Here is a 15,662-nt window from a genome sequence, read left to right as displayed (position 1 = left end):
AAAGATAAGTGAAATATTGGTATTGTAGTATTGAAACTGAAGACACAATGTATGATTAATATTAAAAAATGTTTTAAACAATCTCTGTCATTCTTTGATTTGTCAAGATAATGGGGAGAACACGACGTATGATTAATATTAAAAAAAATCTGAACAATTCTCGGTCATGTTTATTTTAATTTACCATGACTATGGTGGTTCTATATGGCGGTTTTTAGTGTTTATTATTGATTTTCTTTATAGAACCATAGTGCGTATGATTTATATTAATTATTGGGTATGGTTAGAAAATGGCCCAGAACTCTTTTGAAAATTATTCGAACATGAAAATTTAAAAGGAATTAGAAAGAAAACCTCTCAATCTTTCAGAATTTGTGTCTTAGTTAAGGACTAAAAATTCAAAAGGTTGAAATTTAGGAGGTTTAAAATTTAGGTTTATAAAAAAAAACATATGTTGAAATATTGTTTAAAAAAAGTTACCACTTTTTTGTAAATCTAGTATTGGGGAGCCCCGGTAGCCGAGTTGGTAGCTTGCTTGGATTACCAATGCAGGGGTCGTGGGTTTGATTCCCGCCAGAAGCCTTGGTCTGTCGCTACTGTGACAGACCAACGGACTTAAAATTGTCTAAGTGAGTCTGTAAAGGACTGCCACTCTAAGCCAACAACCTATCCTAAACTGTATGTCTAGTGAAATATTCAGTATTAGAAATTAATAAAAACAACATCTGCTGCATATCTATCTTTGCCATACGGTAGATTTATTGAAGTAGAATAAAGTAAAACCAGAATAATTGCTTTAAATGTCAATGTTTTCCTTTATAACGCCTTGTTGAGCTAGGCATATATTGCAATCATTTTTTCTTCAAAATCATTTTCTGCAATATTGGGGATTTTTAGCTGATCATACAATTGATATAAATTTCTTTTACTTTCATTTTGAATCTTATATGGCTGGGCTTCCGTATGATTTATTTTAATTATAGGGTAGTTTTAGAAAATGGATTATAACTCTTACAAAATTTAATAAAATTTAAAAATTTAAACGGAAATTGCAAGAAGACATTTCAGCCTTTAAAAATTTGTACTCCAATTGAAATAAAAACATCGAAAGAGTATAAATTTGGAAGCATAAAATCTTAGATAGTCTTTATATTCTAAACTGCCAAGGCAATTTATGCGACAGCAGTAGTATATAGATCTTATTTCTACTCTTGGGCTTGGAGCATACAGTAGACACCATGATACCGAATGATAACCTGTAAGATGATCTGTTAAAAGAAACATCCCTGGCTCAAAGGACTTTGGATGAAGACAGCCTTGTACATAAATTCGAAAAATCCATCGAAAGGGAATAAATTTGGAATCATATATTTTAGATAGTCTTTATATTCTATCCCGGCAAGGCAGAAGTATAAGACCTTATTTTTACTCTAGCGCATGAAGCGTACAGTAGACACCATGATAAGGAGAAGGGTAACCGGCGAGATGATCAGATACAAGAAGCACGCCTGGTTCAAAGGACTTTGGATGAAGACTACCTTGTACATAAGTTAGAAAAATCTATTGAAGCCAAAACGTACACATGGGCGGTATGCATTGACATCGAGAGGACTTTTTACAGTGTTAGGACTGATGGATATAATCCTTAGACCAGTTCTGTAAGGATCCGATCCTTAGAGACTGATTAAGCCTAATGCTAAAGAACAGATGGATAATTTGTGTATTCCATGATATAAGAGACTATGGGAGGGAGAGAGTGGCATATCGCACGGGGTATTTTATGTCCTCTACTAATAGAGAATATGGGTCCTTGATGAAAAAGGTTTGTAACTTGTCCTCAAAGAGTTTGCATTCCGAATTGGTTATGTAAAAATGGGCTTGCGTTCTACTGTGCTGGACTGGAGGGGTCTGAACTTTAATCCAGATAAGACTGAAATCTGCTTGTACAATGGGAAGATCAAATTTGGCCAATTCGAGGGGCTGAGTGATTTCAATCTATGACAAGGTCATATACTCGTTTGACATCGAGACGACTTTTTACGATGTCAGGAGTGACGGATCTAATCATTAGACCATTTCCATAAGAATCGAGTCCTTAGAGATTGAATAAGCCTAATGTTAAAGAACAGATGGATAATTTGTGTATTCCATGACATAAGAGGCTATGGAAGAGAGTGGCATATCGCATGGGGTAATTTATGGCCATTTTTAATAGAGAATATGGATCCAAGCTGAAAAGATTTCTAACTTGTCTGTAAAGAGGTTACATTTCGCATTAGGTATGTAGAAAAGCTGAAATGGGATTGCGCTCAACTGTGCTGGACTTAAAGGTCTGAACTTTAATCTAGATAAGACTGGAGTCTGTCTGCTACAGTAAAAGGCAGCCCAAACTTGGTCAATTCGTGGTGCCACGTTTTCTATCTACAATTAGTTCAATTTATGACAAAGTCATACACTTGGAAGTGATTTTGAATAGGCTCACAGATATCGATCGCTATGTAGACAGTCCGTAGTCTTGAAATTTTGCCTGAATCCAAAGATAGTTCATTGGCTCTACAGTACCGTGCTTAAAACATCGCAGAATAATAGAGGCGCTAATTACAAACTAGACCTGTTTGGAAGCGGTTTTGGTTAGGATATCTCGGACGGGACTCAAGTTCGAGGGCCTCGCCCTGTTGCCAGCGGCACTGTTTTGATCTGATGGAGCCCTGGTATTGTCTGACAGACCATTTTGAGTAAAACTACCATAACTTTTTTAAATTTCAAGGGATTTTGAAAATTTTAAATGTTTTTGTTTGAAAACAAAATAGATTTGTCTATCAAACTAATTCTAAGCTCATTCTATGCTGCTTTAATATCCTTTTAAGAGCAAACAAAAAGCTATTTGCCATAATGGCATCCTCATGCGTTCAACCTTTTTTGCCAGGACGTATACCTGTTGTCGATTTTTTTCGCATAGGACATTGAGAAATTTTAAATTGACAAGATTGCAATGAGAAGTTGTTGTTCCCTAATGATTTTCAAAAAAAATGTCTCAAGTTTTATTAATCTAACCTTGTAAATTTTATTTTGTTTACCAGGTCGTATGCTTAATATTGATTTTTTTCCCACAAAGATCAATTAGAGTTTCAAATTCACATAATTGGAGGGAGAGGAAGCTGTTCCCGTATGAGTTTCGAAAAAATCGCCTTAAGTTTCATTCATTTAAACTGGTTTAAACGTGATTCTTAGTTTTTGGCCACCATAGCGTATGATTGACATTAATTATGGACTATTTTGAGTAAAACTTCCATACCCTTTTTAAATTTCAAGGGATATTGAAAATTTAAAATGTTTTTGTTTGAAAACAAAACTGACTTGCCTCTCAAAGAAATTCCGAGCTTATATTTTGCTGTTTTAATATCCAAAATATAATTACAACTAAGCTTTTTTTTTTAATTCTTTACCAGCTTCAATTAATGATATTTTTGTTTTTTTCTGTATTTAATATGCTGAGTAATTGAAATGTTTATGCTGAAGTGTGGCACGATGTTGTTTCCATATAATAACATTAAAAAATTCTTAAAAATTCATTGTTAAAAAGGTTTAAAATTGAAATTTTAATTTCAGGCCACCTTAGCGTATAAGTGATATTAATTTTTGACTATTTTCCATAAATCCCCCATAACTTCTACAAATCTCTATGGATTTTGAAAATTCAAATTGCCTTCTCTTTTAAACAAAATATTCTATTAAGATGTTATAAATTCATTAAAATTCCCATATTTCACTTACCTTTTAGATGAAGTTTAATAATGATATTATGATAATTTATAAGCTTTTACCATGAATTAAAGTTAGTTTCCATAATCATTTTACACTACATAGTAGTTAATTTGTGTGTGTTTTTTTTTAGTTAACAAAAACAATATATGTTATATATAAATGTAGCATTTGTTTTGAGTAGCGTTTGTTGATTTTTGTTATTTTTTGCTTTTGGGGAGGAGGAAAGGTATACCTTTTGTATATAAAATCATATGGTAATATAAGAAAGTAATATGTATAGCCTAATAATAAACCATAGTTTTTGGCAGATAAGTTTTTTGTTTTTTGTTTTAGGTCCAAAGGAAACCTTTATAAACGAAGAAAACTATTTGGATCATGTCTTTTAAGGGGATACAGAGTAGCATACTAGTGGTGGTGGTAATAATGTTGTTGGTAACGGAGTTGTTTTGTTAGGCGTTTAGTATGTGGGGTTTTGTTACTGTTTAAAAGTTTCTTTTAAAAATATATATGTTTTAAATCTGTGGTTCATAAAGAAACGTTAGTTTCTTTGTTTTTGGTTTTTTGCTAAGTCATACTACTAAGGTTTTTGTTCTTGTAGAGATCAGGGTGGGTTTCCTGTTATGTTTTTTTTTGGTTGGTTAGTTGTTACTTTTCTTTGTTTTAGAGGCCAATATGTTTTGTTAGTATCTTTTTTTTACTGTGAAGAGATGAGATGAGGCGATGATGAGATTGATGATGATTTCTAATGAAGATGATGGTCACTAAGATAAAAAGTAAAGCAAAGTTTTGTTTTAATGATTCAATGCTTACTACGGCGTTATAATGAGATTTTTTTTTTCTGGGGGGCGTTTGGTTTTTGTCTTTTCGAGAAAATGATAACGATGCTTATAAAACAAATCAAGGGGTTTGGTTTTGGTTTAGGGAGAGCGAGAGAGAGAGAAAATAGAGTTTGAAATAAAAAATGCCAAAATATGAAGAGTTTGTTTTTTTTTGTATTTTTTCCGAATTTTCCTTAATGTGGAATTTTTATTGGTAATTTGTTTCTTTTGTTGTTGTAGCTGTTGTTGTTATTGATTTGTTGCAAATTTTGATTTGATATAATAAGAAATGTTTGTCATCATTATTGTGGTGGTTATAGTATCTGGTTATTCTGATAATATTAGTAGATAATATTGTTAAAAATTACACTTAAGAGTTAAACTTATGCTTATGAAGAAGAATTTTGTAATTTCGAGAGAAAAAAACAAAAAAAAAAAAAAATATATACTTTAAAGGTCTCATACTTAACATCAGTTTTGAATTTAGCAATGTGCCAAGCTTAGCATCTCCCAGCGGCACATACATCTGCCTCAATTTTTTATTCTCATTATGAAGTCATAGTAGATTTGCCAAAATTTCGCCTGCACCCATATGACCAGTAGCAAAAGCTGTTGCAGCATGGGCCATTGCAATAATTCTCGCTGTGTTCGCCTCTTCAGTTTTTGGAACAGTTGATTTGTCCTTGAGGGTCCTTCTTCGATTTCATGATAATTCAAATTGTAATTGTAGTAGTAGTAATTATTATTTTTATAAAACTCTTCGGTATGATAAACAAATGGGGAGGAGGCGGAGGAGGAGGAAGAAGTTGCTGCCGTTTGATGGTGATGTGTTGCCAGGCCTAATTGGCCTGTTTGCAGCAATGGTTGTTGTTCCTCATCATCACCAATGGCTTGGTAGACATTTTGGTTGTTGCTGTCATTTGGATCTAGGGAGTTGTATATATAGTTAGTTGTAGTAGTAGCATGATCAACTAGTTCATCGGCTGATTCTAATAGAGAATTATCTATGAGTCTTCTGCTGTTGTTGTTACTATTGTTTTGACTAGGATATCTAGTAAGTGGTTGCTGTTGTTGTTGTTCTTGGTATTGATAGTTATTATATTGTTGTTGTTGCTGTTGTAGTTGTTGATGTTTTATGTTGGGGTATTTTTGTGGTTTACGATAATATTACATAATGACACATTTGCCCTTTTCGGCCCACGGATTATTCTTTTTATCTGGGGCATTTATCAATGGGTCATTTTTTTCATTCTCCTCGACAAAAGCACGCATTCTGGAAAAAAAAATTAAAGAAAAATGAAAAATTATTATTACAATTTAATACAAAAGAATACATCTTAAAATATAAACAAGCAGAAGATTGTTAAGTTCGGCCGGAACGAATCTTATATACCCTCCACCATGAACCGCATTTGTCAAGTTCTTTGTCCGATATCTTTTTATAAGCAAACAAACGATAATAGACAAAAATTGCTTAGTTTTTGGAGCTATACCAAGTCATGAACCGATTTGGGTCAACACTTGGTTTGGATGTTGGAGACCAAAGTGGAAGTCATTGTGCCCCAATCTGATAAGAATTGCGCACTGTAGAGGCTCAAGAAATAAAATCGGGAGATCTGCCTACATGGAAGCTACATCAGGTTATCGATCGATTCGGATCATATTAAGCAAGCAGGCAAGCAAAATTTCATTCAAATCGAATCACAATAGCTCCCTCTAGAGGCTCAAAACATATCATCGTGAGATCGGTATGGGAGCTATTGGGTTGTCCAAAAAGTAATTGCGGATTTTTTAAAAGAAAGTAAATGCATTTTAATAAAACTTAAAATGAACTTTAATCAAATATCCTTTTTTACACTTTTTTTCGAAAGCAAGCTAAAAGTAACAGCTGATAACTGACAGAGGAAAGAATGCAATTACAGAGTCACAAGCTGTGAAAAAATTTGTCAACGCCGACTATATGAAAAATCCGCAATTACTTTTTGGGCAACCCAATATATCATGCTATAGACCGATTTTGACCGTACTTGGCATAGTTGTTGGAAGCCCCACTACAGAACACTACATGCAAAACTTCAGCCGGACTAAAAATTGCCACTTGTATAGGCTCAAGAAGTCAAGATTCGCGATCGGTAAAATCCGATAAGAAATGCGCCCCCTAGAAGATCAAATCATGAACCGATATGGCACCATTTACAATCCCAACCGACCTACACTAATACTTAGGTGTGGTCTTGGACAGGAAATTGAATTGGAAGTGTTACATTCAGGAGTGTACTGAGAAGGCTCACAGATGTTGCCATAGGTTCTACATGGGGCTTGAATCCGAGGATAGCCCACTGGCTCTACAGGAACGTGATAACACCAATACTTACTTACGCCTCAGTAAATTGGTGGACTGCTATGGAGAAAAAGTGAAAGGTAAGGATAATACAACAGGTTCATAGAACACGCTGTCTTGGCATAGACCGAGCGGTGAGGACCACGCCCTCTAGGGCACTGGAGACTATTCTGGATATCTGACCCATTGACATACAGATTTAATATGAAGCAGCCACTGCGGCTTTGAAACTTAAGGCAATGGGAGAATGGATTAAGGATGGGAGCAGCACATACGATCGCGGTATAATCGAGGCGACGATAGGAAAACTGGGAGGAAGGGAAGAGGTTTCCGATCGGATACCTGAACCTTGAGATCGAGTGCTAGGCATTGCTGCCAGAGGCATACTCTCGGATGTACGGAACCCTAGTAATACCATCTGGAAGATCATGTTACACGAATGGTTCAAATCTAGAGGACAGAGTGGGCCTGGGGGTCTACATTGAGAACCCAGGGACTGAGATCTGTTTTCGAGGCGACGATAGGAAAACTGGAAAGAAGGGAAGAGGTTTCCGATCGGATCCATGAGTTGAACCTTGAGATCGAGTGTGAGGCATTGCTGCCAACGGTACACTCTTGGATTGACGGAACCCTAGCAGTACCATCTGGAAGATCATGTTACACGAATGGTTCAAATCTAGAGGACAGTGTGGGTCTGGGGGTCTATATTTAAAACCCAGGGACTGAGATCTGTTTTAGACTGCCTGACCTGAATACGGTCCTACAGGCGGAGATTCGGGCGAACACGGAATGCGTGTGGTGCTAACGCGAGGACGTCGATTGTGAACATCTTTAAGGACAGTAAAATTACCTTAAGGGCAATAAAAACCAGGAGACTAAGGTCACGAACAATCGTGCAGTGTAAGAAGGATGCCATCGACAAAGGAAAGATGTAGACTATAAAACTCAAAATATTAGTAAAACAACTTAAAAGTTGTGCGTTTCATGTCGCCCCGGATGAACAAAAAAAGTGTTGCCCAGCAGCACATCGTTTGGACTTGTCTAGGAGAAGAAGGCCCCTTATCGATGCATGGCGGCCACCTTGACGTTAAGGTTTGCAACTCTTCCTATCACACTGAACGTCATAACTTTGGGGGTATGGCGGCCTACATTAGTTTATGTCCCCAAATTAATTATAGCACACAGCGTCCTGTTAGGTCATTATGATTGATCAACTGTTTAGGAGTGAGGTGGTCCGCTAGATATATGAGCGGAATAAAGAAAATAGACTTCAGTCCACAACCTTTAAATTAACCCCGTATTGTCATGATTGATGTTAACAGTGGTTTGGTTTATAGGAGGGTTGCGTGCCACCCCCATCTGCAACTTGAACACAAATTTGAATGACGCACTTAACTCAAAAATATTTCTCATTTGATGCCCATTGTTTTAAAGGGTCAAATAACCCATTGGAGCCGATTTTAGGAAGTAAAGCACCATCTAGATTCTGGGACACACATTTTTATGTCATATTCGCAATCTGCTCCCAAAGATCTCTCATTTGACTCTCATCTAGCTATGATCAAATAATTTTTCCATTTGTGGGACTTTTTTCGGGGTGGGGCGATCTCCAATTATGTTGACCTCATTTTTTATGTTATATTCGTAGTCTACTCCCGAATACCTTTCGTTTGAGTCCCACATTGATATGTACGTCGAATATCTTTGTTTGGGTAAGTTTTAGGGATGGGGTATTTGGACCCAATATTTGATACCATATTCATATTCTTCTCTCCAATACCTTTTATTTGATATCCATATTGTCCCTATCGGTCCACTTTTGATTTTGATTGTGTTTTTAGGGTAACGGGGGAGGGTCCGCCCCCTTCCAATATCAACAAATTATATAGCCTATAACTCCTTCCTGACCATATCCGTGATATAGTCCCGAATATATTTCATTCGAGCCCCATATTGTCATAATCGTTTAATAAACCTATTTTTGGGAGGTTTTGGGGACGGCCCGGCCCACTAGTTACTTGGATCCCATTTTTAATTAGAAAATTCGTACTCTACTCCTGAAGACTCTTCGTTTAAGTCCCATATTGTCGCGATCGGCAAATTTTCATTTTTGGGTCGTACTTTTGGCGTAAGGGGGAGGGTCCGCCTTGCTTCCGATATCTGAACAAATTTCAAGAAAATCGTTTTTAGAGTCTATCAGGAACAAACTTACATACCCACGAATAAACAAACAACCAAACCAACCAGCATTAGGAGGGGAAAACCACCGTAGAACATTTTTCCTGATAGTCTCGCCAGGATTCGAATCCAGTAGTTCAGAGTCATAGGCGGACATAGTAACCTCTGCACTACGGTGGCCTCCCACCATAGGATGAGGGTATACTAATCATGTCATTACGTTTGTAACACTTAGAAATATTCGTCTAAGACTCCATAAAGTGTATATATTCCTGATCGTCTCGACGCTCTGAGTCGATCTAGCTATGTCCATCCGTCCATCCATCCGTCCGTCCATCCGTCCGTCCATCCGTCCGTCCATCCGTCCGTCCATCCGTCCGTCCATCCGTCCGTCCATCCGTCCGTCCATCCGTCCGTCCATCCGTCCGTCCATCCGTCCGTCCATCCGTCCGTCCGTCCATCCGTCCGTCCATCCATCCGTCCATCCGTCCGTCCATCCGTCCGTCCATCCGTCCGTCCATCCGTCCGTCCATCCGTCCGTCCATCCGTCCGTCCATCCGTCCGTCCATCCGTCCGTCCATCCGTCCGTCCATCCGTCCGTCCATCCGTCCGTCCATCCGTCCGTCCATCCGTCCGTCCATCCGTCCGTCCGTCCATCCGTCCGTCCATCCGTCCGTCCATCCGTCCGTCCATCCGTCCGTCCATCCGTCCGTCCATCCGTCCGTCCATCCGTCCGTCCATCCGTCCGTCCATCCGTCCGTCCATCCGTCCGTCCATCCGTCCGTCCATCCGTCCGTCCATCCGTCCGTCCATCCGTCCGTCCATCCGTCCGTCCATCCGTCCGTCCATCCGTCCGTCCATCCGTCCGTCCGTCCGTCCATCCGTCCGTCCATCCGTCCGTCCATCCGTCCGTCCATCCGTCCGTCCATCCGTCCGTCCATCCGTCCGTCCATCCGTCCGTCCATCCGTCCGTCCATCCGTCCGTCCATCCGTCCGTCCATCCGTCCGTCCGTCCATCCGTCCGTCCATCCGTCCGTCCGTCCATCCGTCCGTCCGTCCATCCGTCCGTCCATCCGTCCGTCCATCCGTCCGTCCATCCGTCCGTCCATCCATCCGTCCATCCGTCCGTCCATCCGTCCGTCTATCCGTCCGTCCATCCGTCCGTCCATCCGTCCGTCCGCCCATCCGTTTGTCCGTCCGTCCGTCCATCCGTCCGTCCATCCGTCCGTCCATCCGTCCGTCCGCCCATCCGTTTGTCCGTCCGTCCGTCCATCCTTCCGTCTGTCAACATTTTAAGTCGATCTATCCAATGTCTGTCCCGTCTGTCTGTCGTAATCACGCTAACTTTCGAAGCTAGCCACTTGAAATTTTGTACGAATACTTCATATCAGTGTAGGTCGGTTGGGGTTGTGGATCGGTCCATGATTTGATATAGCTGCCATATAAACCGATCTTGGATCTTGACTTCTTGAGCCCTAGAGGGCGCAATTCTTATCCGATTTGGCTAATTTGACATAAGGTGTTTTGTTATGACTTCCAACAAATGTGCTTAGTATGGTTCAAATCGGTCCATAACCTGCCATATAAACCGATATTGGATCTTGACTTCTTAAGCCACTAGAGGGCGCAATTCTAATAAGATTTGGGCTAATTTTGCACGTGGTGTTTTGTTATTACTTCCAACAATTGTGGAAAGTATGGTTCAAATCAGTCCATAACCTGATATAGCTGCCATATAAACCGATTTTGGGTCTTGATTTCTTGAGACTCTAGGGGGCGCAATTCCCGACCGACTTGATTGAATTTTTTCACATAGTGTTTTGGTATCACTTCCAACAGCTGTGTTTAGTATGAGTCAAATCATTATGATTGATCAACTGTTTAGGAGTGAGGTGGTCCGCTAGATATATGAGCGGAATAAAGAAAATAGACTTCAGTCCACAACCTTTAAATTAACCCCGTATTGTCATGATTGATGTTAACAGTGGTTTGGTTTATAGGAGGGTTGCGTGCCACCCCCATCTGCAACTTGAACACAAATTTGAATGACGCACTTAACTCAAAAATATTTCTCATTTGATGCCCATTGTTTTAAAGGGTCAAATAACCCATTGGAGCCGATTTTAGGAAGTAAAGCACCATCTAGATTCTGGGACACACATTTTTATGTCATATTCGCAATCTGCTCCCAAAGATCTCTCATTTGACTCTCATCTAGCTATGATCAAATAATTTTTCCATTTGTGGGACTTTTTTCGGGGTGGGGCGATCTCCAATTATGTTGACCTCATTTTTTATGTTATATTCGTAGTCTACTCCCGAATACCTTTCGTTTGAGTCCCACATTGATATGTACGTCGAATATCTTTGTTTGGGTAAGTTTTAGGGATGGGGTATTTGGACCCAATATTTGATACCATATTCATATTCTTCTCTCCAATACCTTTTATTTGATATCCATATTGTCCCTATCGGTCCACTTTTGATTTTGATTGTGTTTTTAGGGTAACGGGGGAGGGTCCGCCCCCTTCCAATATCAACAAATTATATAGCCTATAACTCCTTCCTGACCATATCCGTGATATAGTCCCGAATATATTTCATTCGAGCCCCATATTGTCATAATCGTTTAATAAACCTATTTTTGGGAGGTTTTGGGGACGGCCCGGCCCACTAGTTACTTGGATCCCATTTTTAATTAGAAAATTCGTACTCTACTCCTGAAGACTCTTCGTTTAAGTCCCATATTGTCGCGATCGGCAAATTTTCATTTTTGGGTCGTACTTTTGGCGTAAGGGGGAGGGTCCGCCTTGCTTCCGATATCTGAACAAATTTCAAGAAAATCGTTTTTAGAGTCTATCAGGAACAAACTTACATACCCACGAATAAACAAACAACCAAACCAACCAGCATTAGGAGGGGAAAACCACCGTAGAACATTTTTCCTGATAGTCTCGCCAGGATTCGAATCCAGTAGTTCAGAGTCATAGGCGGACATAGTAACCTCTGCACTACGGTGGCCTCCCACCATAGGATGAGGGTATACTAATCATGTCATTACGTTTGTAACACTTAGAAATATTCGTCTAAGACTCCATAAAGTGTATATATTCCTGATCGTCTCGACGCTCTGAGTCGATCTAGCTATGTCCATCCGTCCATCCATCCGTCCGTCCATCCGTCCGTCCATCCGTCCGTCCATCCGTCCGTCCATCCGTCCGTCCATCCGTCCGTCCATCCGTCCGTCCATCCGTCCGTCCATCCGTCCATCCGTCCGTCCATCCGTCCGTCCGTCCATCCGTCCGTCCATCCGTCCGTCCATCCGTCCGTCCATCCGTCCGTCCATCCGTCCGTCCATCCGTCCGTCCATCCGTCCGTCCATCCGTCCGTCCATCCGTCCGTCCATCCGTCCGTCCATCCGTCCGTCCATCCGTCCGTCCATCCGTCCGTCCATCCGTCCGTCCATCCGTCCGTCCATCCGTCCGTCCATCCGTCCGTCCATCCGTCCGTCCATCCGTCCGTCCATCCGTCCGTCCATCCGTCCATCCGTCCATCCGTCCATCCGTCCGTCCATCCGTCCGTCCATCCGTCCGTCCATCCGTCCGTCCATCCGTCCGTCCATCCGTCCGTCCATCCGTCCGTCCATCCGTCCGTCCATCCGTCCGTCCGTCCATCCGTCCGTCCATCCGTCCGTCCATCCGTCCGTCCATCCGTCCGTCCATCCGTCCGTCCATCCGTCCGTCCATCCGTCCGTCCATCCGTCCGTCCATCCGTCCGTCCATCCGTCCGTCCATCCGTCCGTCCATCCGTCCGTCCATCCGTCCGTCCATCCGTCCGTCCATCCGTCCGTCCATCCGTCCGTCCATCCGTCCGTCCGTCCATCCGTCCGTCCGTCCATCCGTCCGTCCATCCGTCCGTCCATCCGTCCGTCCATCCGTCCGTCCATCCATCCGTCCATCCGTCCGTCCATCCGTCCGTCTATCCGTCCGTCCATCCGTCCGTCCATCCGTCCGTCCGCCCATCCGTTTGTCCGTCCGTCCGTCCATCCGTCCGTCCATCCGTCCGTCCATCCGTCCGTCCGCCCATCCGTTTGTCCGTCCGTCCGTCCATCCTTCCGTCTGTCAACATTTTAAGTCGATCTATCCAATGTCTGTCCCGTCTGTCTGTCGTAATCACGCTAACTTTCGAAGCTAGCCACTTGAAATTTTGTACGAATACTTCATATCAGTGTAGGTCGGTTGGGGTTGTGGATCGGTCCATGATTTGATATAGCTGCCATATAAACCGATCTTGGATCTTGACTTCTTGAGCCCTAGAGGGCGCAATTCTTATCCGATTTGGCTAATTTGACATAAGGTGTTTTGTTATGACTTCCAACAAATGTGCTTAGTATGGTTCAAATCGGTCCATAACCTGCCATATAAACCGATCTTGGATCTTGACTTCTTAAGCCACTAGAGGGCGCAATTCTAATAAGATTTGGGCTAATTTTGCACGTGGTGTTTTGTTATTACTTCCAACAATTGTGGAAAGTATGGTTCAAATCAGTCCATAACCTGATATAGCTGCCATATAAACCGATTTTGGGTCTTGATTTCTTGAGACTCTAGGGGGCGCAATTCCCGACCGACTTGATTGAATTTTTTCACATAGTGTTTTGGTATCACTTCCAACAGCTGTGTTTAGTATGATTCAAATCGGTTTATAATCTGGTATAGCTGTCATATAATCCGATCTTGGATCTTGACTTCTTGAGCTAATAGAGCGCGCATTTCTCATCCCTATACAGACCGATCCGCCGATTTAAGGCCCATAAAAGCCATATTTATTATCCGATTTTGCCAAAATTTTGGACAGTGAGTTGTGTTAGGGGCTTCGACATCGTTCTTCAATTTGGCTCAGATCGGTCCAGATTTGGGTATAGCTGCCATATAGACCGATCTCTCGATTTAGGGTTTTGGGTCCATGAAAGGCGCATTTATTGTCCGATGACGCCGAAATTTGGGACAGGGAGTTGTGTTATGCTCTTCGACATCTCTCTTCTAGTTGGCTAAGATCGGTTCAGATTTCAATATAGCTGCCATATAGACCGATCTCTCGGTTTAGGGTTTTGGGCCCATAAAAGGCGCATTTATTGTCCGATGTCGCCGAAATTTTGGACAGTGAGTTGTGTTAGGCTCTTTAACATCCTTCTTTAATTTAACCCAGATTGATTCAGATTTGGATATAGCTGCCATATAGACCGATCTCTCGATTGAAAGTCTTGACCCCATAAAAGGCACATTTATAATCCGATTTCGCTGAAACTTGTCACGGTGTCTTATATTGGACTTTTCGACATCCCTGTCGTAAATGGCTCCGATCGAGCTATATTTGTATATGGCTACCAAAAAGGCCAATATTTTGTTCCACAAAATTGAACAATGACTTATACTTATTATACCACGCAATGTCCGTGTCGAATTTGGTTTAAATCGGACCATATTTCGATAAAGCTGCTATGCTATTCACCGTATTATACCCGAGGTGGTGGGTAACCAAAGTTCGACTCCGCCTCTTTACTTGATGTAGTTGGTTTTTCCTAGAGTTATTATTTTTCTGTGTTACAATTACGAGTTGCAGAATAATCTGGCGGAGCGAAAAACAAAACGTTCGCTCCTCTCTATAATTCAATTTAGAACCAACCTTATTGCTTCTTATCCTGTGGTATATAAGTTTTCCTCAAAAGCCTCAATTAGTCTTTCGCCTTCTATTCTCTTCGTTACACGTCTCGGAAAACTGGCACTTATGGACTTATAGCTCATCCAATGTTTTTCTTGGTCTGATTTCTTTTTTAGAAGCGGACAACCAAAGACAATGCTGTTTCTTTTGTAATCCCTCAATGGCATTTCATTCAAAGTCTTCTACGTATTTGGGTAATGAAAAGTATTCTGCCCAAGTCTTCCTCTCAGTAGTCTTCCACTTGGCACTCATATTATTTTGGAAGCTTTTTGATTTGGCCAAGACCTTGCTTCATAAACCCTAATGCAACGATATTGAGTTTTAATAATTTTAAACTACAAATCATCCCATTTTAAAGAAAAATTTTATTTTTCTTTTTGTTTTCTAAGAATTCTATATCTCAACCGTACTACATTTCTCTACACCCCATATAAAGATTTGTTAACAAAACCAACAACAACTACAACCACATTGCATAAAATATTTCCACATGAAATAACTTTTTCCATAAAAACCTCAACATTGTGCAAAGTTTCTAAGCTTTCGTTATTGCTGTCACGCAGCAGCAGCAGCAGAAGTAGCAACAACATCACTAGGGATAATTGAAGTGAAATGGAATATTGTTAACTAGTTGGTCACACGCTGTGTCCCACTTGGTATGACCACAAATGTTCCACATTGCCATCAAGCACTTGGATCACTTTCATTTTTCCTAGTTTGTCACATGCTGGCAAGGATATACTACTGCATACAAATGAATGCTACTGCCAAAACAAATTTTGTTATGCTACCGCACTTGTAGTAGATTTCCAAAAATAGTCATGGTCGCAGTTAAATTG

At 40.9% G+C, this 15,662-nt stretch overlaps 1 protein-coding gene across 4 annotated transcripts in view; it reads right to left on the bottom strand.

Annotated features, from left to right (window-relative positions):
• Window positions 1–4,737: 4,737 nt before the first annotated feature.
• Window positions 4,738–15,662, bottom strand: part of LOC106086062 (guanine nucleotide-binding protein subunit gamma-e) — a 312,964-nt gene continuing 302,039 nt past the window's right edge. For all 4 annotated transcript variants that reach the window (XM_013250583.2, XM_013250584.2, XM_013250585.2 and 1 more), the window contains one exon: window positions 4,738–5,856. In XM_013250583.2, the coding sequence (XP_013106037.1) occupies window positions 5,751–5,856 (106 nt within the window). In that variant the 3' untranslated portion in view covers window positions 4,738–5,750. The remainder of the gene's footprint in view (window positions 5,857–15,662) is intronic.

Source organism: Stomoxys calcitrans, chromosome 3 (genome assembly GCF_963082655.1).
Source record: "Stomoxys calcitrans chromosome 3, idStoCalc2.1, whole genome shotgun sequence".
Taxonomy (NCBI): Eukaryota; Metazoa; Arthropoda; class Insecta; order Diptera; family Muscidae; genus Stomoxys; species Stomoxys calcitrans.
This window is presented reverse-complemented; position numbering and strand designations above follow the sequence as displayed.